The 27470-nt window shown below is 43.8% G+C and overlaps 1 protein-coding gene across 2 annotated transcripts in view; it reads right to left on the reverse strand.

Annotated features, from left to right (window-relative positions):
* Positions 1-1898: 1898 nt before the first annotated feature.
* Positions 1899-27470, reverse strand: part of DHX36 (DEAH-box helicase 36) — a 72631-nt gene continuing 47059 nt past the window's right edge. Inside the window, exons 18-25 of one of the 2 annotated variants that reach the window (XM_056564995.1) lie at positions 25685-25858; positions 24887-24973; positions 18992-19075; positions 18755-18854; positions 18578-18668; positions 16830-16950; positions 5677-5829; positions 1899-3342 (exon numbers count right to left, since the gene is read on the reverse strand). In XM_056564995.1, coding sequence (XP_056420970.1) covers positions 3160-3342; positions 5677-5829; positions 16830-16950; positions 18578-18668; positions 18755-18854; positions 18992-19075; positions 24887-24973; positions 25685-25858 — 993 coding nt within the window. In that variant the 3' untranslated portion in view covers positions 1899-3159. Of the gene's footprint in view, positions 3343-5676; positions 5830-16829; positions 16951-18577; positions 18669-18754; positions 18855-18991; positions 19076-23812; positions 23884-24886; positions 24974-25684; positions 25859-27470 lie in introns of those variants that run through there. The other variant, XR_008891113.1, reaches the window with a different exon arrangement.

Genomic DNA, 27470 nt, shown 5'->3' on the forward strand with positions numbered 1-27470 from the left:
ATTTATGTATCCATAGTGTGAATCCTCTCATTCTACCATTAATGTGAGGAAAGTAGAGATATCTATGTTCAATCCACAGACTGAATGAATGAAGCAATACTGCACACACTTGACTGCAGCTCCTTCACACTCTTCCTCATTGCAGTCGTAATCCCCTGGTAAGTGGTGGGGGTCCCATTAATCGGACAGATAAATGTGGATTCTTGGAGAGCATAAGAAAGAGCAGGACCAGCACTTTGAATGAAGCTAGAATTTTCTATCATTACTACTCAATTGGTTAAAGGGGTATTCCAGGCCCAAACTTTTTTTTTTATATATCAACTGGCTCCGGAAAGTTAAACAGATTTGTAAATTACTTCTATTAAAAAATCTTAATCCTTCCATTAGTTATTAGCTTCTGAAGTTGAGTTGTTGTTTTCTGTCTAACTGCTCTCTGATGACTCACGTCCCGGGAGCTGTGCAGTTCCTATGGGGATATTCTCCCATCATGCACAGCTCCCGGGATGTGACATCATCATTGAGCAGTTAGACAGAAAACTTCAGAAACTAATAACTATTGGAAGGATTAAGATTTTTTCATAGAAGTAATTTACAAATCTGTTTAACTTTCTGGAGCCAGTTGATATATAAAAAAAAAAAGTTTTTGCCTGGAATACCCCTTTAAGTCTATAGTTACATACATATTTGGCCTGGATGTATCAATCTATCAGAGACAAGAAGTGTCTGATTGGCCCACACTAACCAATCACAGCCCAATTCATTTACCAGAGCTCGATTACATAAGAAAGCTGTGATTGGCTGCTGTTGACAAAACAGATTTTGTCAGACAAATTATCTACTGTCATATAAGAACTTTATAGAGGCATATGCAGTAATATCAGGAAGTATTACTTTACTGAGAGAGTAGTGGATGCATGGAATAGCCTTCCTGCAGAAGTGGTCGCTGCAAATACAGTGAAGGAGTTTAAGCATGTATAGCATAAGGCTATCCTTCATATACGATAGGGCCAGGGACTTGGTTCTTATCTACCGAAACATTCTAAGTTTCTACCAAGTGCCTGAATAAAGCTAGAATTTGTTTAATTACCAAAATTTTGCACCTGATCTTCCTTTTACATGTTCGATCTTGTAATTTTGATGGCTCATGAACAGAGTTGCAGTAGTGCATGGAAAGTCTTGGTCCACTTTGCATATTTATGAATGTAGCATGTTTCACTAACTACTCTAGAATAGTTCAGTATATTACCTACTGAGAGGACCATTATAGCAAATCCCCCACTTTGGATACCATTTAATATCTGTATCGTTTACTTCATGTTGTACAATTTAGGGTCTTAAGACACCTGCTACCGGCTTCCAAGTGAATATCACAATATGCTACCATGAGGCTATATGCTACTACAGACTAGCATATGATTGGCTGCAATACCCTGCACAGCTTTTCCTGGTTCACACTTGCGTGTGACGTGAGTAATGTTGACAATAAATTATGGAACTGCCTATAAGCAGTTCTCTAAAATAATTTTCATGCAGTTCCATGGTGGAAATTTATCAGGCAGGGCTTCTGATAGAGAATATCTTGCAACGTAAGGTGAATGCATGCTGCTGGACAAGTTGGGGGACATTTATCAAAACATGTCCAGAGGAAAAGCTGCTGAGTTGCCCATAACAACCAATCATTTTGCTTCTTTCACTTTTCAGAGACCCTTTCAAAACTGAAAGAAGTGATTTGATTGGTTGCTAGGGGCAACTCAGCAACTTTTCCTCTGGACAGTTTTTGATAAATCTCCCCTTTATATCTACAAAATAAAATGTGTGTGCATTTTTCATAAAGACTAAGTCCCATGCATTGAAGTACAGAAAAAACGTATCCCTATCTACAGGATAGGGGATGAGTTTTAGATTGCAGGGGGTCCGAGCACTATGGCTGTACGGACATCGGCTCTCCCCCAGAGAGGTGCATTACAACCCCGCCTGAAGCCGGGGCCGCCACCCCCTCTATCTCTATGGGAGAGCCATTCGACTATCTTTGGAGGGGGGCATGGGCGTGACGTGCCAATCTGGGGGAGAGCCAGGACTCCATACAGGAGATCACAGGGGGCCACAGAGGTCGGACCCCTCGCAATCTAAAACTTATCCCCTATCCTGTGGACAAAGGATAATCTTTCTGTACTTCAAGGCATGGGACTTCACCTTTAAGGCGGTAAAAAAAAAAAAATCTATAGGATGCTCAAACTCTGTTGGCATTGTTCAAGGATTTCTGTTACTGAAAACTGACCCAATGAACTAAGAAAAAAGCCATTTAAACCAATGAATGTCATGTTAATGAGGTGATTCCCAACCAGTGTGCCTCCAGCTGCTGTAAAGCCACAAATCCAAAGCCTGTTCAGGCATGCTGGGAGTTGTAGTTTTGCAACAGCTGGGGGCACTTTGGTAGGAAAACATTGTGTTTATAAATAAATGTGGTGCCAAAGGGGTTTAAGTTCAATGTAGAGCTCTACTGTTCAGGAAATCAGAAGTGGTCTAAAGTCCAATACTTTATCATTGGGATCTTCTCTCTTGTGACAGAAGAAACTTTCACAACATTTTTGCGTTAAAGGGGGGGAAAAAAAAAAAAAGCTTAGCGGATAAGTAATACAAACATAAATAATATACTGCAGAAACCTGCACTTGCAAATAGTAAGGATCAGTGCCATTAGAACAGTGGCCTCAAACTGTGCCCCTCCAGATGCTGCAAAACTTCAACTCCCAGCATGCCCGGACAGCCGTTGGCTGTCCGGGCATGCTTGGAATTGAAGTTTTGCAACATCTGGAGGACCACAGTTTGAGACCACTGCATTAGAATAATGCTTATAAAAGAATCACGACCTACATTATATATAAACATATAAACAGTAAAAGAAACAACAAAGACACAAACCTAGCAGTGGAATGACAACCTGAATGGCCTTTCAGTACTTACCAGGGGCTTGAATGGAACTTTAGTATTTTACTATGGAAAAGTCCAAACAAAGATGAAAAGTAACACAGATCAACAATGGCCCAGCCTGTAAATGTACAGGTTTACTACCAGTAGATAAATTGTGGTCTGTTGTACACTTACTGCTTCATAAACAGAAAAAAACAGGCACATACATTCATATGTACAACACATATCACTTAGAACATGCGCCTTGGAATTGAAGGGTCAAAGTTCTTGGCTTCCCCCCTCTCCTGTGTGGTTATTAGGTCAATGATGGCGGAGAGGACAGCACAGTCTCTGGATTTCATATCATCCCAGTCCACAGGCTGAGGAGTCTCAATTTTCTCTTTTAATAGTGAATCCAACTCAGTCTTTAAATCCTTCAATAGACAGAATAGATCAATCACAATTTATTCTTAAAAACACACTGTAACCAATAAAAATGTTAACTTAAAAAGCGTTATTGTCATTAATATAAAAACTTCTGACAAGAGCAGGCGCATTCAGCTTAGGACGGCCGATCCCCCGCCCCATAGTTTTCACAATTTTAGGAGGTGTAGAGAATATGGGTAATGCTAAGGAATTTGTATGTCTGACTTTATTTTATGCAAAATTGGTAATTCTCCGAAATTGGGTGAAGACGGAAGGGCCTACTATAATGGAGTGGCAGAGAGAGATTTAAAGTCTTATGAGGAAAAAGCAGTCATGGGCAAAAGCGAAGAAAGGCAAGGCTAGATGGAGTAAAGTATGGAAATATTGGATATGATGATATGTGTCTTTTTTTTCCACCTCTCATGGTCCATAGGGTGGGGGAGGGATGGGACATAGGGTGGGGGAGGGATGGGATAAAATGTTAAAATAAAAAAGTAATGTATTAATGTTGAATACAGTAATGAACTGAAGAAATGATGATTGCATACATGAGAATATACTTTTGTATTGCTGTAATTTTAAGGAAAAAATAAATAAATAAATAAAAAAACTTCTCACATGTCAGCCAGACATGACAAAAGTTTTGATTGCATCAGGTCTCAGTCCTGTGATCAGCTGAATTTTAAGGGCCAGCTTCACCTCCGGCTGTCAGTCAAATCCGACTCACTTAATAGACAATAATGGAATGAAGGCGGAGACCGGGGAGTGCACTTTAGCCGGCCATTACTTCCAATGGCAGATGGTCTCAGGACTGAGATCCTGGGAGAACTTTTGACATGCCAACACTGGCACTGCTTGACCCCTTAAGGACCAAGCCAGTTTTTGTCATTGCACTCTGGTTTATTTTTTCCTCCTCAACCTTTAATAGCCATAGCTCTTTTATTTTTTTCATCTACAGAAATCCTATCGCCTGACGCCCGGGACATGCAGTTCCGGGCACCGGGAAGGTGAATTCTTCAGGCATTTAGCCCTGCATCAGGCAAGCAAGCTAAATGCCTGAATAATTCACATATGACGGGGCAAACAGTCTTGCCCAGTGACGAAACTCTAGACCGCAACTGTATGCTGCAGCCTATAGCGAGACGCGCAGAGGGATAGCAGCCACATTTCTAATACTGATACTGGTATTAAACTTTTGATATGGAAGGGAATGTATGTGGGTTACACTTTATTAGTCTCCTTGGGGAACTTTTAGGAGGAATCATTATATTCCTCATACAGATCAATGCAGTTCAATGGAACTGCATTGATCTGTGTGCTCTGCCTTGATTGACAGAGCCTGGTCCAGCCAGGCTCTATCAATTACAGAGCACGGATCACAGTAAGGGAGAGGTAAGCCCTCCAGCTACTTCAGCAGTGGATTGCCCCCCTTTAAGAGACTACCCTTTAATAGGCCATAGGTAAAGACTGAGCTGGCCATGACAACTGATCAGCACTATCATGAGCGACCTAGAAACCAGCCCAGAAAATATCTAAAAACAGCACTTGTTGGACGTCATATGCCGTTTACCTTGTGGCCCGGGCCTGTATAGTGTCATGGCAGGAGCCAATTTTAGAGAGGTACACAGCTAAATTTTCATCTTATGAAAGGAATTATTCTTTAAAAAAAAAAAAAAAAAAAACCTTACGTGCGTTTCTGTGGTGCCTCTAGTGTCACTGCTCTGGTACCTGGTGAAATCCTTTTCATGGTGTCGGGGGTCAATTCGTCACAAAGCAGCTCAGAACATCACTGGCAGCAGCAATGTCCTGACTCAGCCAGTGATTGGCTGAGTGAGAGTGTGACTTATTGAGCTTCAGCCCCGGTCTTCACCCTGGTGCTGGGGCCCAATGCCTCACAATGCCACTTAGCCAATCATTGGATAACCTCTAAGATTATTTGGGTTTTATCAAAAGCTTGTTAAATGCATAGTTCTTCAATATTTTAATATTAATATTCTATATCAAATTTTCACACATTTCCAAGATGTTTGTAAGTCAAAGTGCTACTGTCATTAGAAGAATTATTGGTGTGCCAAATGTTTACACTGCTCTGGGCCCAAGTGCTCAGATCCCCATGATCTTTAGAAGCAGCTGGGAGAAGCTTTTTAGAACTCTCGGGCTTGCTGCCTTATCTCATGAGACATGCTTAGCCACATACTTCCCAACTCTTCTAGAGACCAGTGGGTGTCTAACAACTCAGACCGACCAATTAAAATTATTCAAATTTTTTTCAAATGATATGGACACTTTAAAGCGTAGAGCAGAATTCTATTTAATGTGGATAGCCATAATGTTACAATTACCTTAACTAAGTGAGCAATGCGAGCCGGCGACTGGAAGACAATCCATTCATCAACAGCAATAGTGTCCTGGTCTTGGTCCTTCTGAATGGAAATGTCTCCTCCAAAGAAAAGTAGTGAGTATGGAGAGATCTCTGTGCAGTCATACAGGAAAATCTGTATTAAGAATGGAGTAAGTTACTGTTAGTGAGGAAATGTCAGAAAAGAACAGTAAAAGGACAAGAATACTTGTCACGTTATCTTTTGGACCCGGATATTTAAATGTAAAAAAATAGGATTTAATTTCTTTGTGAGACACAGAAGACCGAGGCTATAGGCTGGTGCCACTAACCAAAAAAGTATTAGCTCTTCCTGCACAGGACATACCCTTCCTGCAAACACTGAGCCGATCAATTTGTACTCAAGCAGGAGAAGCCAATAGAAAGGAAATAGTAAAACTAGGAGACAAGTCTGGAATGAGAACAAGAAAAGGCCATGAAGAAGAAAAAAAAATTCTCAAAAATAACTGATTTAGAGCGGTGTTTCCAAATGAATAAAGTGACAACAAGGATTTTACTGTTAAGCAGCTGACTGAGCATACCAAAGCCCATGTTGTCTTATATTCCCCCTAGGTCTGGTACATTGAACAGTGGAGCAGGAAAGAGTAATACTATGTTGTCAAGAACAAGCCTGTGAGGGACATACTAAACCAGTGTTTCCCAAACAGGGAGCCTCCTGTTTCAGCAAAACTACAACTCCCAGCATGTCTGGACAGCATTTGGCTGTCTGGGAATGCTAAGAGTTATAGATTAGCAACAGCTGGAGGCTCCATGTTTGGGAAACACTGTGCTAAACCATTAACAGACAATCAGGCTAACAAAAGGGAAACTGAACCTTCATTCACCACTGCTGGAAGGAGTGTGGTTCTTTAAATTTGCTAGCATCATGTCCCCGCTCTGTGGCTGCCTTTTGCCATTAGGCGGTGTGATGTATTTGCCAGGTGTTTGGCTTTCTTCAGGATCCCACTTCAAGCCTTCCCGCAGCGTCCTGTCACGGCCCTGCCCCTGAGATCATTTTTCAGATCGCAGAGAGCGGAGCAGCAGGGCTCTTAGTGAGAGCAGAGATGTGACGTCATGTTAAGGGCTGGCACTGATCAAGGAATGCTGGAAATTGTAGTTTTGACAGTGCACACTGAAATGTTCAACACAGAAAGTAAATGGAGAGCAAAGAAATGGGCTAAAGAGGTGCTGCAGCAGTGTTTGTCGCATGTCAACAGAGGCAGCCAGGTAAGTCCTAACTACACCTTCCAGAACAATTTCATTCTATTTTTATTTTTATTTTTCCCTATGCCAAATAACCTCCTAAAGAAGACAACTGCAGAAAAAGAAGTGATTAAGAGGAATGGTTGGACAACCCTTGGCAAAAGGACCAGTCAAAGGAGAGGAAAAAAAAAAAAAAAAAAAACTATACTGTTCATACTGTACTGGACACATCCACCAGAGAACCTGCAATATAGTATCCGTGTGCACTAAACATTAATTGACCACAGAGATGCAGGATGTGATAATTCAGCAATGTCCTGACAGTTTATAGTGTGACCGCTATTTTAAATATCCCTCCCCCGTGTTTCACCAGAGCACTGGCTAGCCTCCAGCCCTTGGCAAAGCCAGTGCTTTGGCAAAATGTCGTGAAGGCAAGCCAGGGATATATTTAAATAGCAATAATGCTATAAACTATTGGGGCATTGCTGACTTATTTTCACATCCTGCGTCTCAGTGGTCAATAAATGTTTAGTGCACACCGATACTTTATCGAATATTCTCTGATGGATGTTTTTAGACTTATACTGACACACAGTGGTAGTTTCTGGTATTACATAAGCACCTGTTTTTACATTTATTCAATAAACAATTGATTTTTATTTTTTTTTGGGTGGGGTGAGGGTTCTAGTTTTAGGCTTACCTCTAAGGGTCGTTGCGTACATTTTATATGTCCTGGGCCCCTGCAAAAATCTTTTTTGCTTATGCAGTTAAAGGAGAGGATACTACAGCAAAATCCCAGATCTGAGAGTATAGGCAGGTGGCCACGATTGTTTGGTCAGTCTGTGCAGAATAGGACGACGAACAGCAGAAGCATCTTCTATCTATCATGGTAAAACTGTAATAATTCCTGGACTGAAGACCTGCCATGACTGTGGCAAACACATGCACGGGGGTCACATAGTGCAGCCTAAGCCTTGAGAGCGTGTTGAATGCACCCTAAAAAGGTGAAATGCCTTGCTGGCTGTCCAGCAGAGAAATAACTGATAAATCATGTGTCTATAGTGGAGGCTGCCGACATGGAGCCCATTAAGTTCTCAAGAAATTTTAGGAGGTTTGCATGGAAAAAGCAAGCCTTGGTCAAATAAGGGACCAGCAGGTCTGTGGATTTGAAAACAAGTTAACTTTAACTTTGGAAGGAGTGCTGGTAACTGCACTAATAGCCTTCCCGCACAGTCATGTCATGGCCCTGCCCCTGAGATTATTTTTCAGATCGCTGAGAGCGGAGCAGCAGGGCTCTTAGTGAGAGCAGAGATGTGACGTCATGTTAGGGCCTGGCACTGATGTGGGGCAAGGAATGCTGGAAATTATAGTTTTGACAGTGCACACTGAGCTGTTCAATACAGGAAGTGAAGGGAGAGCAAAAAAATGGGCTAAAGAGGTGCTGCAGCAGTGTTTTGGGTCACATGTCGACAGAGGCAGCCAGGTAAGCCCTAACTCCACCTTCCAGAACAATTTCATTTTTTTTTTACCTATGCCAGATAACCTCCTAAAGAAGACTACTGCAGAAAAAGAAGTGATTAGGAAAAATAGTTGCACAACCTTTGGAGAAGGGATCAGTCAAAAATAAAAAAATAAAAATAAAAATAAAAAAAAACACTATATTGTCCGGGATGATGGATGTATAACACATCCACCAGAGAACCTGCAATATAGTATCCGTGTGCACTAAACATTAATTGACCAGTGAGTTGCAGGATGTGATAATAATTCAGCAATGTCCTGACAGTCTTTAGTGTGACCGCTATTAAAAATATCCCTGGCTAGCCTCCCCGACGTTTTGCCAGAGCACTGGCTAGCCTCCAGCCCTTGACAAAGCTAGTGTTTTGGCAAAATGTCAGGAAGGGTAGCCAGGGATATTTTTAATAGCAATAATGCTATAAACTGTCGGGACATAGCTGAATTATTTCCAAATCCTGCATCTACAACGTTTCACCAGAGCACTGGCTTTGTCAAGGGCTAGAGGCTAGCCAGTGCTTTGGCAAAACGTCAGGGATGCTAGCAAAAGATATTTTCAATAGAAGTCACACTATAAACTATTGGGACATTGCTGATTTCCACATCCTGCATCTCAATGATCAATAAGTAGATTTTTATACTTACTGTAAAATCTATTTCTCTGAGCCTCATTGGGGACACAGGAACCATGGGTATATATACACCAAACAAAAAGACCAAGGTGAATATATCAAATAGGGTCAATCTTTATTAGTACAAACAGTAAAAAAAATACATAAAATCGAGAGATGGGTAACACAGGCAGAAAAATGGAGGTGGGGATGGTAATGTAGGCAAAAGGATAAATGCCAGTATACGAATGGAATGATAGACCCAATGGATTATGCTAAGTATCGGCATATGAAAGGTAAGTACACACCAATGGAGAGCAGACAAAAATGGTAAGTAACAGATATTAATAGTCAGATTTCAAAAACAACAACAGATAGATGGTCATACACCCTGTAGGGAATCCTCTCACCTCCTCCCCTGGGGAGGAGATTGACACTATTTGATATATTCCCTACCGGGTGTATGACCATCTATCTGTTGTTATTTGTTAAATCTGATTATTATCTGTTACTTACCATTTTTGTCAGATCTCCATTGGTGTGTACTTCCCATTCATATGCCGATACTTAGCATACCCCATTGGGTCTATCATTTCGTTTGTATACTGGCATTTATTCTTTTGCCTACACATCATATGGTCTGTTTTGTTTATACTTTATTGGTATTGCATTTGTATCAGATGCGTGTACTGTATGTAGAATACATTACCATCCTCACCTCCATTTTTCTGCCTGTGTAACCCATCTACCTATTTTTTACTGTTTGTACTAATAAAGATTGAAACTATTTGATATATACACCTTGGTCTTTTTGTTTTGTGTATATGTACTGTTGTGACCAGGTGTGTAGTGGCTCTCAGACAGCCCCATATTTTTGGTAATTAACCGTAGGTATATACTGCTTGCCACTAGGAGGCTGACACTGGGCAAAAAAAAAAAAAAAAGAAGAAGTCGGCTCCTCCTGGCAGGATATACCCGCCCACTGACTCTGACCTAAATCAGTTTAGTCCCAAAGCAGTAGGAGAGAGCCAAAGAGAGAAACAACGTTGTTCGAGGAACAACCCAGACAACGCCGTCCATCGGGAATCACAAACAGCGAGTCACAGCGCCGAAAAGAAGTGACCGACAAATAGGCCTTGAGGGCCAGAACTAGGTCCAACTTATGGAGGGAGTCTTCCCAAGGATGGAAAGGGTTGGGACAAAGGGAGGGGAGAATGATGTTCTCATTCAGGTGGAAGAAGGAAACCCCCTTCGTCAGAAAAGAGGGGACCGGACGAAGTACCACTTTATCCCGTTGAAGGGGAGAACGGCAGGAAAGAGCCGCCAATTCAGAGACCCTCTGAATAGAGTTGGTGGCGACGAGAAAGGCTACCTTCCAAGATAGGAAATGAAGAGAGACATCGTGGAGAGGTTCAAAGGGAGAGTCCTGCAAGGTGGAAAGCACCAAGTTCAGGTCCCAGGGAGAAGAGGGGGACTTGTAAGGAGGAGCCTTTAGTGGGCCACCCCTTGAAAAAAGGTGTGAATGTGAGAGTCGGACACCAGAGGCTGTTGGAAAAGTATAGAGAGTGCGGACACTTGACCTTTTAAGGAAATGAGTGCCAGACGCATTTCTAAACCGGCCTGCAGGAAAGACAGGAGATTAGGGAGAGAAAAAACTGGGGGAGACAGAGACCAGGCCTCACACCAGCGAAAGTAAGCCCACCAGATACAATGATAAATCCTGGCCACAGAGTTCTTCCAGGCGGGTAGAACGGTGCGAATGTCATGGGCCGAAAAACCTTTGGCCTTTAACACCGCGGTTTGAACCGTCACGCCATTAAACACAGAGGAAGTGAATTTGGGTGGCAAAGGGGAACCTGAGAGAGAAGATCGGGCCGATCGGGAAGACGCATGGAGCGTTCGCGAGAAGGTGGACAATGTCCGCGTACCATGCGTGCCGCGGCCAATCCGGGGCTATGAGAATCGCGGAGACGCCTTCCTACTTGAGCTTCCAGATCAACTTGGGAAGAAGAGGAAGCGGAGGCAAGTGGTATGGAAGGGCAAAGTTGGTCCAAGGAATAACGAGCACGTCCAAGTTTAGTGCCAGAGGGTTCTGGGCTCTGGACACAAAGAGAGGGACCCGACGGTTCCGGCAGGATGCAAACAGGTGTCAGCTGTGGTGCGACTGAGAAAGTCTGCCTCCCAATTGTCCACTCCCGGGATGTGGACTGCCGACATTGAGGGAACATGGCACTCTGCCCAGGCAAGAATTCTGGCCGCTTCCGCCATCGCCAAGGCACTGCAGGTGCCCCCCTAGTGATTTATGTATGCAACAGCTGTGGCATTGTCCATTTGGACTTGGACAGGAAACGACCGAAGGAGGGACTCCCAATGCTGAAGGCATAGGAAAATCACCTTCAGTTCCAGAACTCTGATTGGGAGACGGGACTCCCGGGAGGACCAACAGCCCTGGATCGTCCTGTCCTGCTACACTGCTCCCCAGCCCAGGAGACTGGCAACGGTTGTCAAAATCCGCCACTGGAGGGGGAGGAAGGAACAATCCTCCCAGAGAAGAGCCCACCAAAGCAGGGAGTTGCAAACCCGAATGGACAACCGGATGCGGTGATGAAGCGTTAGGAGAGACTAGTGGGAAAGGATAGCCAGTTGCAGGGGATGATACCTGAACTGAGGAAAGGGAACTGCATTAATGGACGCCACCATACTGCCCAGTACCATCATGCAGGTTCTGAACAAGACTGGAGTCGTGCGGCAGGGAAGACGCACTCCTGCTCTCAACGCACAACTCTTGTCCGCTGGGAGTTGAATCCTGACCATCGTGGTGTCGAAGTGGAGTCCCAGGAAAACCAGGGACTGAGAGGGAGAGAGATTGGATTTGGTTTGATTGATAATCCAGCTGAAATGCTCCAAGGTCTGTAGAGTGGAGACTTGGTTCTCCGACAGGAAGGAAGCCTTGTCCATCAGGTCATCCAGGTAAGGAAGCACAGACAGAGGAGCAGAGGATAGCTATCACTGCCGCAAGGATCTTGGTGAAGATCCGAGGAGCCATGGCCAGCCAGAAGGGCAGAGCCACGAACTGAAAATGACCGGCAGGAACCGCAAAGCGTTGGAAACACTTATGAGACTGACAGATGGGGGCATGCAGGTAAGCATCCTGAATGTCCACTGAGGACAGAAACTCGCCCGGGTCTATGGATGCAATTACTGACCTCAGAGATTCCATGCGGAAAAGTCGCAGTTGGCGATTGAGCAATTTAAGCTCCAGGATAGGACGAACCGTGCCTTCCTTTTTGGGGACCACAAAGAGATTGGCGTAAAACCCCGAAAAAGGTTCCCGAGGAGGAACTGGCACAATCACGTCTTGGGACAGCAGGTTTTAGAGGGCGGACTGAAACACCACCACCATGGCAGGGGACCTTGGAATGTGGGAATGGAAAAAAACATCCCGGGGAAAATAACAAAAACTATCTGGTAACCGTTGGAGAAAACGTCCCTGACCCAGGCATCTGACACGTGTGCCACCCATATATCCCTGAAAAGGGCCAGACGACCACCCACCCAAGGAGCAGCCCCGGATGGGGGCGCCCCCTTCAGGCAGAGGAAGGCTTGGAGGTACCGGGCTTGAAGGAAAAACGGCCAGATCGGGCACCAGACTTCCAGGGAGCCCAAGTTTTGAAGGAAGACGCCTTTCGGTCCTGAGAAGCCGAAGGCTTGTCCGTTCGTGTCAAGGCAAACCGAAATGGACAAAAAGGAAGAGACCTTACGGCATGAACTTTGATTTTGTGGCAACAGAAAACTTTTGCCGCCCATGGCTACAGAAATTATTTAATCCAGCCGCTTACTAAAAAGCTGGACTCCTGAGAAGTGGAGTTCCATAAGAGAGCGCTTGGACGCAGCGTCCATGTTCCAAGCCTTAAGCCACATAGCCCTACGTAGAGCCACCAGGTTGCCAGATGCAAAGGCCGCACAGCAAGCAGATTCCAAAGCTGCAGAGCAAAGATCTGCTACGTCATCAGGTGAGGACCCAGGAAGTAAACCCTGGCGAAGTTGGGAAGCCCAAGCCGAAAGAGCCTTGGATACCCAGGTAGATGCAAACGACGGAAAAGCGTAGAGCCAGCTGCCTCAAAGGCAAACTTGGCAAGGTTCTCAATGCGCTTGTGGGAAGGATCCTTAAATGAGGCCGCATCTGCCAGTGGCAGGGTGGTGGATTTAGACAAACGGGACACCGGGGAATCCACCGTAGGTGGAGAGGTCCATTTAGAGACCAGGTTCTGAGCAAATTGAAAAAGGGCTCGAAGCTTCTTAGAGCCCTGGAAGCGTTTATCAGGGTACTTCCAAACTGCGTCCAGGAGTTCATCAAATTCAACATGAGAACTGAAGACATGGGGAGGGCATCTCGCCCGGCGGAAGGAGACTTCCGGAACTGCCTCAGAAGTTCCAGGGTCCTGCAAGTGAAAGGTGTCTCTGACAGCTGACACTAGGCTGTCCACCATGTCCGCCATACGGGACATTTCCTCCAAGTCTGAGGGCGGGTCCGACTGTGTCATCAAGTTCTCCAGGAGACTTGGAACGGACCGTAGGGTCCCTGGAGCGGGATAAGGTGGACCAGAAACCCCGTGGAGGGGACCGAGAGCGGCTCCTGGGAGAACGGCTGAGAGAGGCCTGCTACGGCCAGCAGGGGAGATGGATAAATAACTGTGCCTCTGAGTGGAGGCCAAGCACTCCTGTCTTGGGTGCTTGTGAGGAGAGCGCCTGGACGAGCGGTGCTGGGAAGCTGCCAAAAGAGTCCTGGACAGACGGCTGCAAAGAGGAACGCTCCAGGGCGGTAGCCACCACTTGCGACAACTGCCCCAAATCGGAGATGGACTGAGAAAGGGCAGAGGCCTATTCCTTGAGTGGGCACAGGGGCCACTCTCCCCGGCAGACCGTCCTGAGGGTCTGTCAGGGGAGACTGGGTCGGGCAATAGTGCAGGCAGAATAAGTAGGCTTAGTAGATCCGCCAGGCATTTTGGTTCTACAACTCGAACAGAAGTAGTAGGTGACCAAGGCAGAGAGGGAGAGTGAGGGGTGGATGATGGGAATGATACTTACCCTGAGGCTGAAATACTCACCTAAGGTGTCTTCAGCCAGTATGGTGCAGTGCTGCATCATGCCAGGCCGCAAGAGGCAGGGCGAGCAGGGACCAGAGGGGGACCTGGGCCCAGGGTCGACCCCTATAAACTGACAGTTGGCGAGCAGGGTTAACAGAACATACCTTATGTGCCATGCCCCTGCTTCGCAAGTGGGAGATCAGGCAGCACCATGCTCCTGTCATCCCAACCTAAGAAAATAAAAAAAGGAGAGAAAAGCCTACTGGTCCCTGGTTTTGCTTATCACGCACAGGTAGGTTTAGTGTTAGGTCCAGTGCCACTTGAGAAACCTTGGCATTGGTGTGCAGGCTCTGGTATGTCCTTCATCTAAGGATATACTGGCGAATGTCTCAATTTTAACATCAGTGTTGAGAGATAGCCAATAGAACACTAGCGGGCTCAGCTTCAATAAATATATGAAATACAGGGGTGCTCCTGTGTGTACCAATTAACAATTCCCAAACAACTAGCAAAAAGTACACCTATATAGCGCACACCCACTTGAATACAAAAACATCTTTATTGATTATCAAACCACACATGACATTAATATACTTAGACCAAGAAAAAGCCCCGATAAAAAAACTTAAAAAGGCAAATACATGCCCTCCCACAACAGGGGGAGCCCCTCTGGACCCCTCCAGGACACCTGCAAGTATTAGGAAAGTAACAGTACTGTCTCTAGATAATCATTATATATAATACAATAATAATGATAATATACAAGCATGACCCCAGACCTCACTATCAGATATGCAGTAAATGGTAATGCTACAATACAACTTTAATACCAATATGTCCATGTGAACTCAGACAAGAGGCTGGGAAATGCAAGAATCAGAGATAGTTAAATGTAAAAGTTCCCTGGCAGGTGTCCACCTGAACCCCACGTGTTCCGTCACCTATCGATGACTTCCTCAGGGGTGTCAACAAGGGGAGGCCATGGATAGAAACCCCGCTTCCCTGGGAGATCAGGGAGGCTGAGGAGCCGAGGATTGCATCGCCTTCACCCCATATAGGATCCTTAGGACCCGTTGGGCACGACTTCATACACCTTGCTCCGCAATGGGGTATCGGAACTCCAGTCACAGGTACGTCAGTGTAGGAAACCATGCAGACCACTTTCTGGCTTACTAGTATGGGTCCTTAGGAGAAAAGGGCTCACTCCATCGGACACCACGAACTAGCAGTGGGATACCGGAATGATAACCGCAGACGCAGCAGCTGTGAGATGAGTAACAAGCAAGACTACTTTCCGGCACAGCAATATGAAGTCCGATCCATGCCCACTCAGGGACACTGCCACAGTGAGGACCCGGAGCACTAGCCGTAGATGCGGCAGGAGGGGACCACATTGTATGACACGCCAAGAACACCCCCACAGTGATTGGCCAGCGTAATCTGACAGAGGAGGAACCTCAAAAAAGTCCTTAGTGTTCGCCAGGAAACAAAAGCCCTTGCACACGGTATGGCATTCATCAGTAGGGGAGAACAGGCATTTAATATATCCCTGGCAGTTTCCAAGGGATCATGAGAACCCTGCAGAAAATGGGGGCACCAGAGGTATACCGCAACTGACACAATGTAATTCGTCTATAGCAGGTCACCTTACAAGATGACCTGACTAAAAGCGGCCCAAAGACAGTCCCTAGAAAAGGGACTCTGCAGATAGTAAACTGAATTAAAAACGAATATGACAGACCAAGGCTGAATTGCGACTGGTTGCCACAAGGAGGAGCTCATAAGCTGCAAGGGAAATCAAGGGTGCAATACAATTATTGGCCACAAGAGGTCACCAAATGGTCTTCGAGACCAGGCGTCTGTGTATATGTGTGTGTGTGTGTGTGTATGTATGTGTGTGTATGCAATTTTATATATATATATATATATATATATATATATATATATATATATATATATATATATATGTGTGTGTGTGTTTTTTTATTTATTGATTTTTTAAACTTATCATCATCATCATTATTATTATTAACAGGCAGGGGGGCCAGGCACCCTGCGCAGAGCAGCCTGCGATGTCCCCAAGAAAGAATGGGGACAGTAAGGACCAACACATGCAGGCAGCCCCAGGAGCGGTGATGGCTCGGAGCAGCGCGCATGTCTGGGGCCAGGGACTAGAGCAGGCTGGATAGGAAGAGCTCCTGCTGGGCCGCAGCACAGGAAGGGCAATAGGGGACATACTCACCTCAGTTGCCACATACCCACCCTTTGACGGCCAGCCAGCTTATGGCAACGCTGCATCATACAAGGCTAAGATAGCGGGGTGAGCTGGGGCAGTGGGGGACCCGGACCCAGGGTACAACGTCCAGGCGCTGGCTGTTGGCGAGAAGGGGTTAACAGTACATACTCTATGTCTGTGCCCCTTTGTCACATATGGGGGAACAGGAAGTGTCATGCTCCTGAACCCTGACCTGAAAAAGGGAAATTAAAGGGAGATAAAAAAAAAAAAAAAAAATAACTAAACAACCCTTACTAGAAAATAATAAAAAAATAAAAAAAAAGACCAGGTCTGGGGAGCTGACACTAGCTAAGACTGATTACTGATTTTCCTAGTGTCAGCGCCTCCTTGTGGCAAGAGCATATACCCATCATTATTTGTGTCCCCCAATGAAGTGCGACCAAAAAAAAATAGAAAAAAAACTTACACTGCTAGTTTTCATTTTCAGGTGATAGACCAGCCACTGGTGGTGAAATTCTACCTCCTCCACGTTGACAGATTTGGGGTGAATGCAGACCTTGCCATCTGATTTTGTAGAGATCTTTACCCTATCATAAGACACACAATATAAGGAAAGTAAGATTTTATCATAAAATAGCCCTGTAACTAGATTTTTCAGACCCTTTTTTTTATGTCCTGTAGGCTAGGAAGGAGATTCTATTAACAATTCAGTTAATATTCACTCTACTGATGCAAATCCTTCATCACCTACAGGGCGATAGTGCGGGTGATGCTGATAACGCAGTTTACCTTTCTTTAGATCCATTGCACCATTCCTGAGTTATGAACATACCGTAAGTTGTAGCTTCTTGGTGCCCTTGGGGTGTACCCCAGTCCCTTGATGCACAGTTCGGACCGTCCACACCATCCCAGTGATACACTCTTCCCCCTCCCCCCCTAATAAATATTTATATTCTTCTCTTCGCATATCGACCATATGTGCCGTGTCCTTGTAATCACGGGGATATATGTGCACTTTTGGTTCAGGACCATACATATATGCAACAGAGGAAGAGAGGAATATGAATATTTATGACGGGGCTGTATTACAGGGCCAGTGAATAATGGGCAGTAGGGTGCATTAAGGGGCTGGGGAATGCACTAAGTGCACCAATAAGCTCATTTACATATTAGGAGTTTTGGGGTACAGGCAATGGATCTGAAAAAGGTAACCCGTGTTGGAATAAGCATAATCCACATAACTTACTGTACTTACTACACAGCCATGTTAGTTCAGGTGATCCATTTCCCTTTACTATACTTGTAGTTTCAACATAATAGTGAAGATTAAAAGTAGTTGGCCATGTTTTATTTCTTTTAATAACAGATAAACATTTAGGGTATGTGAAACTCAACCAGTTTCTATAAGTCGAACACTGTCAACTTCAGTTGTTAGAGACTGTCTGCAAAAATTTAAAATCAGCCTTACAGGAACATAAAATTATCATCTCTGGATTCAAAGCTGTTTGTTGGTTGTAATGGGAAGCTTTAAAGGGGTACACCACTGGAAAACATTTTTTTTGTAAAATCAACTGGTGTCAGAAAGTTAAACAGATTTGTAAATGACTTCTATTAAAAAAATGTAATCCTTCCAGTACTTAGCTGCTGTATGCTCCACAGGAAGTTCTTTTCTTTTTGAATTTCCTTTCTGCCTGACCACAGTACTCTCTGCTGACACCTCTGTCCATTTTAGGAACTGTCAAGAGTAGGAGCAAATCCCCATAGAAAACCTATCTTGCTTTGGACAGTTCCTGACATGGACAGAGGTGTCAGCAGAGAGCACTGTGGTCAGAGAGAAAATAAATTCAAAATAAAAGAACTTGGATCATACAGCAGCTGATAAGTACTGGAAGGATTAAGATTTTTTTAATAGAAGTAATTTACAAATCCGTTCAACTTTCTGGCACCAGTTGATTTAAGAAAAATAAATAAAAAATAATAAGATCCCAGTAGAGTACCCCTTTAATGTTTACAGACCACCACACTGTAATGTTTAACTATGTTGTTGCTCTATGTAGCTGGGCTCAGATTTTGTTTGGAATTCTGTATTTTACTTTTGTCTTTTCTTTTGTAAGTAGACTTCCTTCAATAATGTGTTAAAATAATATCTGTCACTTGGATTTGGAATGAATTAAATCTCAGAAGTGTATCTACTTTTAAATAATATTCACTCACGATGGTCTTTTTTTTCTTAGGTTTACACGAATCTTTGCCACTTTTGGGTACAGCCCAGCACATATTACAGCCTTTATGAGCTTCTCGTTATCTTAGAAGAAGAAAAAAAAACAGTATAACAACAAAGTGAAAAAATATTCCACTGCAACAAGATGCCACCTGATACTTATGTTCTACCTGAATTGATGTTAGATTTAGGATCTTTTGGCCTACTGCTGCTCACAAAGCCAGCTCCTAGCAGATGCTCAGCAAACTGTCCTTTCATGTCTCCCAACATCTGAGGAACAAAGGGATCCTTAATTCTATACACAAACAACACTAAGCATAGTAACAATACATAGCAAATCAGAATCCCCATTTAAAAAAAAAAAAAAATAAATAAAAAGGACTACACATCCAAGTACCTAAGATTACCTTGAGGGTATTAGGAGACAAAAAGTAATCCCAGCAGTACTCCCTTTCTGCTCTCGGACCCCACTGTTTTGATGACTCCCAGCCCTAAAAAAAAAAGAAATGAGCTTAAAAAGTAAAATTTAATTAAAAATAAATTAATAATATAAAAAACAAACACGAAATTTACACTTTTATCGGTCGCCTCATTGGGGGGACACAAGAACCCTGGTGTTTATGTCATTTACCACTAGGAGGCTGACACTAGGCAAATAAAAAAAAAAAGAAGTTTGCTCCTTCCGGCAGGATATACCCGCCCCCTGGCTCTGAGCTGATCAGTTTTAGCTAAGTGTCAGTAGGAGGCAGACACGGGTCTGGAATTCTCCAGACCTAGGTCTTTAGCTAACTAGAAACATACAAAAAGGTAATGCGTAGTTAGGAATTATTTCTGTTATTTTATTCTCGGTTGGGAGAGAGTAGTATGAGCCATCAATCCCTTCTTACCAATGGCCGGCACCAAGTGGTTGTATCCTGGGTCCGTGTCCCCCTCTTGCCCCGCTATGGCAGGTTGGCATGATGCAGCGTGGATGATGACTCCAGCAGGTGAGTATGTTCTCCCCCTCCCCTTTCCTTCTTTTCTTTATGGGGTCTCTTAGGGCCTTTGATGGGGCCATCTTTATTATTTTACTGGGGGTTTATATGATTTCTGGGGGGAGGGCTCAAGCTGCAGCTTCCTCCCCCTCGCTCACCTCTTCTGGTCCGCAGACAGGCAACGGAAACTTCACTCTGCACACCCAGCCTCTTGTCTGGGAGCTGGCGGGCTCCCCTCCAGCTCCATGGCTTTAACTGTTGCACAGCTGCCCAGATAGACCTCCCTGTACACATGTGGCGTCACTGTGAGTGCAGCTGCAGTCGCTGCTGTCTGGCTCCAGCTGCTCTTCTCTTCAGGACACAGGTACATGTGCGAGCTCACTGCTTGTTGTCTGGCTTGTCTGACTTTTTTTCATGTCTGACCCTAGACCCTGCCCTGGTTACTTACTATTCCTGTTTGGGTTGCAGAAACAAAATGCCTATGGTTCCACTGAATCCACTTGTCCGGCCTTTACTATTGCACAGCCAAGTGGTCCCCTGGCTGGGGTCCAGGATGGTCCGCCAGAGCATGCAGTTTCTGACCCCACTCCAGGATGGTTTCCTCTCTATCTCAGTCAGTCAAACTCTGACTTAACACTGATATCCCAGGTGGAGGCTTCTGCCTTAGAAAGGTCCTCTTTGTGGCTGTTCTCATGGGAGACTCCAGCAGGTTCCCTTTCTGGGCCCACTCGGCATGCTTCCCGCAAGTGCGCTAGAGTCTTGTCCTTGGCTCAGGTGGTGTCCTCTTCACTCCGCTCTCTCTCTCCTTCCCCAGCTTCCTGTCCAGTCTCCTAGGGCACGCTGTTCCAGGTCTGCCATGCCCCGATCCAAAGACCCCATGGTGTGCTTCTGGTCTTGCAGAGAGCTGGTGGATGCGGACTCTAATCAGTCTTCAGACTCAGAGGAGATGTCCCGTATGCAGTTGCTGGGGGACTCTGGACGTAGACCTGTTTGCATCTTGCCTGAACCATCAGGGTCCGCGTTTTGTAGCCAGGTCTCGGGACCCTCTGGCGCTGGCTGTGGACGCTCTAGTAATCTCTTCAACCTCCTTCTCCCTTCCCTATCTCTTCCTTCCTCTTCCCCTCCTTCCCAGGGTCGTCAGGAAAATCAAGGCGGAAGGCATCTCTGCGATTCTGGTGACTCCGGACTGGCCCCACATGGTATGCTGACGTAATTCGTCTTGTTGCGGACGTGCCCTTGCATCTTCCAGGGGCCCCTCTGCCACCCCAATTCGATTCAGCTGCATTTGATGGTGGGGCGGTTGAAACTGCGGTATTGAGGGCTCGGGGTTTCTCTACCCAGGTCATTTGTACCATGCTTTGCGCTTGGAAGCCCTCGTCTGCCAGGATTTACTGGTGACCCTCCTTACAGTCTGCCATTTTAGGGATAATAGAGTATGTGCAGCTCACAGAAATAATATGCGAGGTTAACAGAGACTCTCACACCCTAATGAGAGTTAAAGGAAAAATATAGGAGAAAATAGATTACCCAGTCCTCAGCTATACCACTCAAAAAAAAAAAAAAAGTGTATGGTGGATGGATGGCTCAGATGGAAAGAAATATGCTTCCAGACCAATTAATTATGTAATATATTTAATATAAAACTATAAAAATCCTAAAAAGTCACAGCCGTAGGGCCCTACCGCTGTGGAGATGGGGAGATGGATACAATTATTAATAGTTATATTTCTATCACAAATATTGGATAAGCCCTGGAGAGTAGATATGATGCTCACATCCAGTGAACCATATAGGTAAATGATATACCGTGTTATATATTTTATCCCTGCAAAAAAATGTGACAAAACAATGTAGCAACAATAGAGCAGCAATAAAGATGTTAAATAATGTATCCCTGTAAAAAAATATGGCAGCAGTGGGATACAACAGCAATGTGTAGCAACAGTAAATGCAGCAGAAATAACCCTGCAAAGGAAGGTATAGCAACAGTGTAACAATAAACTGACAACGTATTGACAATGTAACATGCCAGCTTGAGATAAAAAATGTGGAAATGATCCTGTAAATAAATGGAAGAAAAAGAAACCAGTCTTGTGTAGCAGAATCAATCCTGCAAAGAAAATTCAGTACTGAACGTTTGAAAGAGTTCTGTGCCGGAGGAAAATCATATACCCCACATAGAGGCTAGGAGTCCGGCTAATGTGAGACTGCCATTTTGGAGGCTTATCGCTGTAAGGGGAAGGTTCCCCCTTTCGAGTAATGGCCCATTCATCCCCCCCCCCACTGTGGGGGCCTCCTAGGCGATCAGCAACAGGGCTCTTCGACTCTGCAAGTGTGCAAAGCGGCTACTTGGTTCTACTTGCACACCTTTACCAGGTTCTACCGGGTTTATACATTTGCGCTGCTGAAGCGGGGCTTGGCCGCAAGGTTTTGCGAGCGGTGGTGGTTCAGTCGTCTGCCTGATTCTGCTCTGTTTGGGATGTTTTTTTACTCCCCAGGGACTGCTTTGGGACATTCCATGGTTCCTGTGTCCCCCAATGAGCTGACCTAGAAAAGTAGATTTTTTTTTGTACCCACCGTAAAATCTCTCTCAGAGCCTTCATTGGAGGACACAGCAGCTGCCCATTAGTTGTTGATTTGTTGCCTTTTCAGGTTCGGTCATCTGTTGGTGGGGGTGCTCTGACTGTTTTTTTGTCTTGGTTGTGTTTGAACTGTCATTGTCGGTTTTCTCCAACTGCTTTGGGAATAAAATGATTAGCTCAGAGCCAGGGGGGCAGGTATATCCTATCGGAAGGAGCAGACATCTTTTTTTCTTTGCCTAGTGTCAGCCTCCTAGTGACAAGCCATATACATACCATGGTTCCTCTGTCCCCCAATGAAGGCTCCAAGAAAGATTTTACAAGGAGTACAAAAAAATTACTTTTTGTTAGTTTGCACAACTTTCTGCAAGTTCTTGGAACAGTTTAGAAGAAACCTGCAGAGAAGAAGGTTATAACTAAAGGGATGGTACTTAACCCTTTCATGACCCAGGTTTTTTTTCTCCTTACCTTCAAAAAATCATAACTCTTTCAATTTTGCTCCTAAAAATCCATATGATGGTTTATTTTTTGCGCCACCAATTCTACTTTGTAAAGTAGACTTTGTGAAAGTCATTTTACTGAAAAATCTATGGCAAAACGGAAAAAAAAGTAATTGTGCGACAAAATTGGTAAAAATGCCATTTTGTAATTTTGGGGGCTTTGGTTTCTAAGTAGTAAATTTTCCGGTAAAAATTACACCTTCTCTATATTCTGTAGGTCCATGCGATTAAAATGATACCCTACTTATATAGGTTTGATTTTGTCGTACTTCTGGAAAAAATCATAACTACATGCAGGAAAATTTATATGTTTAAAATTGTCATATTCTGACCCCTATAACTTTTATTTTTCTGCATACAGGGCGATATGAGGGCTAATTTTTTGCGCCGTGATCTGAAGTTTTTAGCGGTACCATTTTTGTATTGATTTGCGTATTTCTGGTCACTTTTTATATAATGAAAAAATGAATAAAAAGGCGATTAAAAGGTCCATTTTGGACTTTGGAATTTTTTGAGCGTACGCCATTGACCGAGCGGTTTAATTAATAATATATTGTTATAATTCCGACATTTCCACACGCTGCAATACCACATATGTTTTTTTATATTTACACATTTTATTTATTTTTTTATGGGAAAAGGGGGGTGAATCAAACTTTTATTAGGGAAGGGGTTAAATGATCTTTATTAACTTTTTTTTTGCAATGTTATAGCCCCCATAGTAGGCTATAACATTGCACACGCTGATCTTTTACATTGATAATTTTTCTGCCGTTTGACTGTGAATGCCTGGATCTCAGGCACTGAGCGTTCATTCGGCGATCGAAGGAGGAAGGTAAGGCACCCTTCCTTGTGTCCTCCAGCTGTTCGGGATGCCCCGATTTCAGCGCGGCGGTCCCAAACAGCCCGCTGAGCTAACCGGCACTGATTAGCTTTCACTTTAGATGCGGCAATCAACTATGATTTCCGTGTCTAAAGGGTTAATAGCGCGCAGCACAGCGATCAGTGCTGCCGGGCCCGACCCGCTATGACGTGGGGCCACGCCGTGGCCCCATGTTATAGAAAGGGAGAGAACCCAGTACGTACCGGTACATCCTGGGTCAGGAAGGGGTTAAGTGATGTTCACATAGTGTATAGACTTTACTTGCAGCACAAAAGCTGGCAAAATCTCCTACCATATACAATGAATATGAAGTTCCATCACATGACACTTTTCATTATAGAAGAAGAAGAGGTATGATGACACCTAACACAACCAAATATATAGAAAAAGAACACTTACATATGCTCTTTGGCATAAGTCAGACAAGAAAATGTTGTGTATGCATCTGGAACATTCCCGATGCATACACCAATAGTTAGCTATGTTGACCATGCCTTGAAAGGGTAAGTTCAGCTAATAAAAATTCAGTAGTAAAGGGCCCCTACTGTAAGCTGTATTACTTTTGTAAGACATATAGTTAACCTTGTCTGCCCCCATTCTCCCGCTTTGGCGCAGCATTTCCAGGCTGTAAACTGACCAGTCATCCACTCAGTCTCCTGATACATTGCCTCTTTGCAGGGTCGCCTCGGCTGAGACGGAGATCACGTGACACTGGCACAGGCTGGGAGACTGGCTTTCTTCTGTCTCCATGACAGGTCAGGCCCCTGAGCCACGTCACTAATTCTCCGCCCCTTTTCGTGATGGGCACTGATGCCTCGGCCAACATGAGAGGGCAAGCAGTCAGCACAATGTCGCACTGACTGCAAGTAATTGTAGTCTCCAGGCGACACATAAAAATGTAAGGTGCTGATATGCCCACAGGTGCCACGGGAGATGGCACCTGTGGGCAGAATGGATGCCCGGCAGCATCTTTTAGGTATCCTAAGGCTGGGGGAAATTTTTTTTTTTTATATCTCTTTACCTGATAAACCCTTTAAAATAATAATTTCATAATTCATCCTCTATCCACATAATAGGGAAAAAGTGTCTGATCAGGGTGAGAGGAGCTTTGTTACATGGTCTTTGTCATAAAAAAAAAAAAGTACTGCCAAGTTTGTAAATAAAATAAACAACAACAATAATAATAATACTCCACATCAGTAGGACCAACACCCCATTACCGCCCCTCCCCCCCCCCAAGTCTAGCTGCTGTAGGTCCCAAGAAATGCTGTTGTTGGAAATAAGAGATCTAAGATGTGTGCAGCCCAAACAAAAGGAGAATTGGCAATATACAGTAAATAATGAGTTCCCTTAATCAACCACTCACCCGAAATGCATTGAGGATAGTCAAATGGTCACTTTTGGTATTCTTTGACAACTCCTTTCTTTTCGCATCTGCCAATTTCTCCTTTCCCTTAAAGAAAGAGATAAAAATCCGTCAATAAACCATATATACAGACTAAACTCGAACAATAAAGAGCTATTCCAAGACGTTACATGAATAAAGATTACACAAAGGTACATCCACCCCATATAGTAGAAACATAAAACTGCGTAAGGGATGTGGCAATGCCCTTGCTGTGTCTGTCCTGATAGTTCTGGATAACAGTTCTTCCTGCTTTCTTATCATGCATGAAGTATCTGCTAAGCCAATCAATGTCTGAGGAAAATGACTGCTACAGCTAAAAAGGCATGCTAATACAATAGCACCGCTCCTTTGGATGAACCATCAATGTTAGATCGTCAGGCCCTGGTGCTTGTGCAAGCAACTCAACCTTTTTGTTATTTACCAGCAATCGTCCTTGCACTCATTGTACTATTAGTAGCACTGATGCGAGGAACTTAATTTTAGTGAACAGGGTAATGCTGCATAACCATGCACCGCCATTGACAGTTCCAACAGCTGATCAGTGGGGGTGTCTGAACTGAGATACTTATCCAACACGATTTTTTAAAAGCACAAATAACCCCCTGTGACTTTTTGTCTGGTAGTCTGGTACTGCAGCTCAGCCTATTGAGGTAAACAGTAGCAAACACAACAGCCTGAAATAGAGTGTCCTATCTGCCTAATGGTCAAGGCTCATTATAAACGGCTAATAAAAAAAAAAAAAAGATAAGAACTTACCAAAGGAATAACAAATGGGTCTTTAAAGCTCAAACTCGCTGCAATTGTCAAGACTGGATCCAAACAACAAAACAGAGCACCAAAGAGGATCATCTTTCCAATATGTGGCTCAACAGGCAAGCGTGCCAAATGAAAGCCAAGTGGTGTCAATTCCTCCCGTTTGTTAAGGGCATTCTAGGTCAAAAACACAGAAGTTATTTACTTCACCAGTCAAGGGGTTTTACCATGATACACTTTAAATATAAATTAAATGTCTGACTCTGAAAAATAATACAATGCATGAACTTATTTCCCAACCCCTGCCTTTGTTTTTATCCATTCCACTTTTCATGAAAATCTGGAAAATCTGTGTGGTGGGCGGAGCTTCTGACTGTCACATGATCTTCATTTCCCAGCAGTCATTAGTGCAGATGCTCATTTATGTCATGCACAGAGTCATCCATGAGGAGAATGTAATCCTTTTAATGGTACAGTTATCTCTTTTCTTTTCCCAGAGTGTACAGTGTTATTAAAATGAATAATATCCTTCCTCCCTCCTCCCCTGCCTAGTGGATTTAGTGTTACAGACTGTAATATGGAAGCTATAGCCGTACATAATATATGAGGTATAGTTACCTCATCCTGGCCAGTAAATATCCAGCCAGACTCCCTCATACAAACTTATTACAGTAATGGATGTACTTCTAGAAGGCTCTGATAGAACTTTGCAGCAGCTATATATGCTGCAGTCTATCTGGCTGTATATTCACTGAACAACTGGCAATGCCTGAACAGAAAAGCAGACTGCCTACAAGATGTATCCCACGGCAACAAGCAAAAACCAAGAGAGCACCCAGACTTTACTGGTAGGGCCGCCTTTCATTAGCAGTTGGTTTCTGATAAATAACTTGTATTTGCAAATATGTTTAACCCCTTAAGGACGCAGTCTGTTTTTACCCTAATAACTGTGCCTAATTTTTAAAATTTGACATGTGTCTCTTTAAGTGGTAATCGATAAATAAAAGAAATTGGAAAATTTCTCGCTTTTTTACATTTTTTTATGGCCTTCACTGTACGGTAAAAATTATGTTATTTATATTCTGTGGGTTGGTACGATCGTGGCAATACCAAATTTATATAGCTTTTCATGTTATTTTTCCTTTCACAACAAAATTCATTCTCCCCCCCCCCCTTTTACGTTTTGCCATGATCTGACAGCCACAACTTTTTTATTTTTTGTTCAACGCCATTATGTGAGGGCTTTTTTTTTTTTTTTTTGCGGGACAAGCTGTACTTTTTATTAGTACCATTTTTACACTACATGCTACCTTTTGATCTTAAACTCCAAGTTTTGGACCAAAATGAGCAATTTTTGCAAATTGTTGTTGTTTTTTTACGGCATTCACTTGCGGGATAAATAACATTATCGTTTTATTGATAATGCCATTACGAACGTGGCAATACCCATTATGTATAGGCTTGGGCGTTTGTTTTTTGGTGATAATATAGGGTTTTATTGGGAAATGAGCATTTATGTTATTTTCTTTTACACTTTATTAATTTATTGAAAAAAACTTATTTTTACAGGTTATACTATGATGGAGTACATCTGTACTGCAGCACAGTATAACTGTCAGTATCACGCTGACATGCAACCTGTGCAATCCAGCCATACTAGGCAGACAGGATGCCATCAATTGGCCTCCTGCTGCCATGGCAACCAACAGGATTCCACGATCGCATCACGGGATTAGGAATGATGACAGCATCTAAAGGGTAAATGCTGCCAAGACCAGCGCGATCCCGG

This window comes from Hyla sarda, chromosome 3 (genome assembly GCF_029499605.1).
Source record: "Hyla sarda isolate aHylSar1 chromosome 3, aHylSar1.hap1, whole genome shotgun sequence".
NCBI lineage: Eukaryota > Metazoa > Chordata > Amphibia > Anura > Hylidae > Hyla > Hyla sarda.